The sequence below is a fragment of the Cyprinodon variegatus genome, unplaced genomic scaffold (genome assembly GCF_000732505.1).
Source record: "Cyprinodon variegatus isolate N-32 unplaced genomic scaffold, C_variegatus-1.0 Scaffold889, whole genome shotgun sequence".
NCBI lineage: Eukaryota > Metazoa > Chordata > Actinopteri > Cyprinodontiformes > Cyprinodontidae > Cyprinodon > Cyprinodon variegatus.
In genome coordinates this window covers 319,594-322,091 of record NW_015151342.1, presented here as the reverse complement: position 1 = coordinate 322,091, position 2,498 = coordinate 319,594, and the positions used below count along the sequence as shown (strand labels likewise).

Sequence of the window (2,498 nt, the reverse complement as noted above, 5' to 3'; positions counted from 1 at the left end):
TTAAAGGAATAGTACACCCAAAACATGATTAGCCTTCATTTTCTACTCACCCCCATGCTGAACAACACTCTGGAGTACTTTTTTGATATCTCCCAGATCTCCAGATGCATTTGAGATATCAAAAAAGTACTCCAGAGTGTTGTTCAGCATGGGGGTGAGTAGAAAATGAAGGCTAATCATGTTTTGGGTGTACTATTCCTTTAAAGCAAACTATCTAAGCAACTTCCAAATTCTTTGTCTGTCCTTGATTTAATTCATAGATGCACAAATAAATAACTAAGGGGCTGAATATATATATATATATATGCGCCATATTTTTCAGATCTGTATTTGTAAAAGAACAAACAATAAAAATCCATGAAAACCATCCTTTCCTTCTAATGGTTCCATATAAAAAATTCTTAGAGAAAACTCTACTAACTAAACTGTGACCCAGTTTAAACCATTTTATATAACTATGTCTTGGAATTAGAGAAATAGAAACATATTTACTGAGGCAGCTCTCATAAATCGCTGGATCATCAGCAAATAGGGTAATAAGAATAAGTTCTCCTATCTAGAAAACCACTTCAGATGATGTAAGAGCAAGCTAAAATCAAACCAACACAAACGTCCCTTTCTGTATAATTCAAATGAAGACAGAGACTAATGACAGTGGATTTATTACTAACTGAGAGCTTGCCATTAAGCAGCTAAAGAGAAGTTTAAAGGTGAAACTTAATGTGATTTCTTAATGAATTCTACCGGAGCAGGAATCTCTGTGGATCTGCCCTCTGTTCCCTCCTTTTACCTTCCTGATAAAAACAGTCGTAGGGAGAATGACGTTTTACTCTGGAAGATAACTAAGTAATTAAATTAGCTTCTATAAAAAGTATGGGGCAGCTTTGCAGCTAAGAGCATCCAAAGAGAGGAGGAGAAATACTTTCTACTCAGCTGTGAGGATTTCTCTGCCTCCTGGGCTTTTAAGTTTCACTAAAAGAGCTGAAGCATCACCATCTAGGCTGTGATTTCAGCTAACGAGCACCAAGTGACCGCTCCACTGCTTTCCTAAGTAATCAATCGTCTCCATGGAGCAGGGATCATCCCCCTGCTTTTTCCTCCAGATGCTCAACAGGCTAAAAGAGGACGTCATCTTCATGAATCTCACCTCTGTGAGCAGCCATGGATGCTCCTGCGTCAGCCGCTGAAAGTCAGTTTCAGCTGTCACGTTGGCGTAGCGGAACCTATTCTGCACTGGAGCTGATGTACAGATGTACTTGTAGAGGAACTCCTTCCCCGTCTGCTCGGAAATGGCTTTGGCCGACATCACTGATCAAGATCTACCGGCCTGAAGGAGGCGAATGTTGAGAGGGGTGGATGGGAAAACAGATAAATGATGAGAGGTACAAGGAGGAATTGCAGAAAAAATAAGATTTTTTTAAGGCATTAACAGAACATTTATAAATATTTCCCTTAAAGAATAAGTGGTTCTTCTATGGATAGAATTACCTGAAATGTGTTTGATGGAAATATAATGAGGGCAGCTCAAACATTTTTAACTGTCATTTAAAAAAAAAACTTTAAAAAATGTGAACTCAGAAAAGGTTAAGAAGCAAAGTATCACTAGAAGAACACTCTGCCTCTGAAAAAGCAACATCTGATGCAGGATGATACAAATTCGGACTCTGCTGACGTCCATGAGATGTTGCAGAGATGTTACCACTCACCACAGCAACTACAGTACATTTGGAGACTACAACGTTTCATTTTCTCTGATAAAAATGAATCTTTGCAATTTCACTGATAAACATCAAAATGATTAAGCAAGTTTTTTCTGTGAAACAAAGAGCAAATAACAGTAAATCTCAATAACATTTAAAATACCTTCCAACTTTATTTATAAACCTGGATCTTTAACATTTTCTATCACACTTCAACCAGAACATTTAATCTATTTTATTGAGATTTTATGTGATGAAATTATACAAAGCAGTGCTTATACGTCAACATTTCACAGTAAATAGATATTAATAGAAAAAAAAAACCTCAGCTGTTTGATTTTAAACCTTCTGACAGTAGCTCTGGCTATGTGCACCTTTCCATCAAATTTAATCAGATTCGGTGTTTGGTCAAAGCTGGCTGCTGATGTCACCAAGATTCATACTGGGATGTTTCTTTAGGTGCAAATAAAATGTTCAATAGTCTCATTGTGGAGTGTTGGCCTAGTGGTTAGAGCAGTGCGCTTCTGCTCTGAGAAGGTTGCAAGTACCTGGTTTGATCCCCACAGCCTGCACTCTGTTTCCTGAGAAAAAAAAAAAACCCCCACTGGTCCCCGGGCGCCACACAATGGCAGCCTACTGCTCCCCAAGGGGATCGGTTAAATGCAGAGGTGAATTTCTCCAATCTGAGATCAATAAACATTAATATTATACCTGGTCCACATTTAGACCATGTTATTATACCTAACATGGTCTAAATGTGGCCGAGTCGTGGAGCATGGAGTTAGCCTGACGTAGTCC

General features: G+C 38.5%; 1 protein-coding gene across 1 annotated transcript in view; it reads right to left on the bottom strand.

The window, feature by feature from the left end:
• The window catches only part of acly (ATP citrate lyase), a 25,779-nt gene that overhangs the window by 19,569 nt on the left and 3,712 nt on the right, over positions 1-2,498 (bottom strand). Inside the window, exon 2 of the mRNA XM_015397813.1 lies at positions 1,148-1,327. Coding sequence (XP_015253299.1) covers positions 1,148-1,306 — 159 coding nt within the window. The 5' untranslated portion in view covers positions 1,307-1,327. The remainder of the gene's footprint in view (positions 1-1,147; positions 1,328-2,498) is intronic.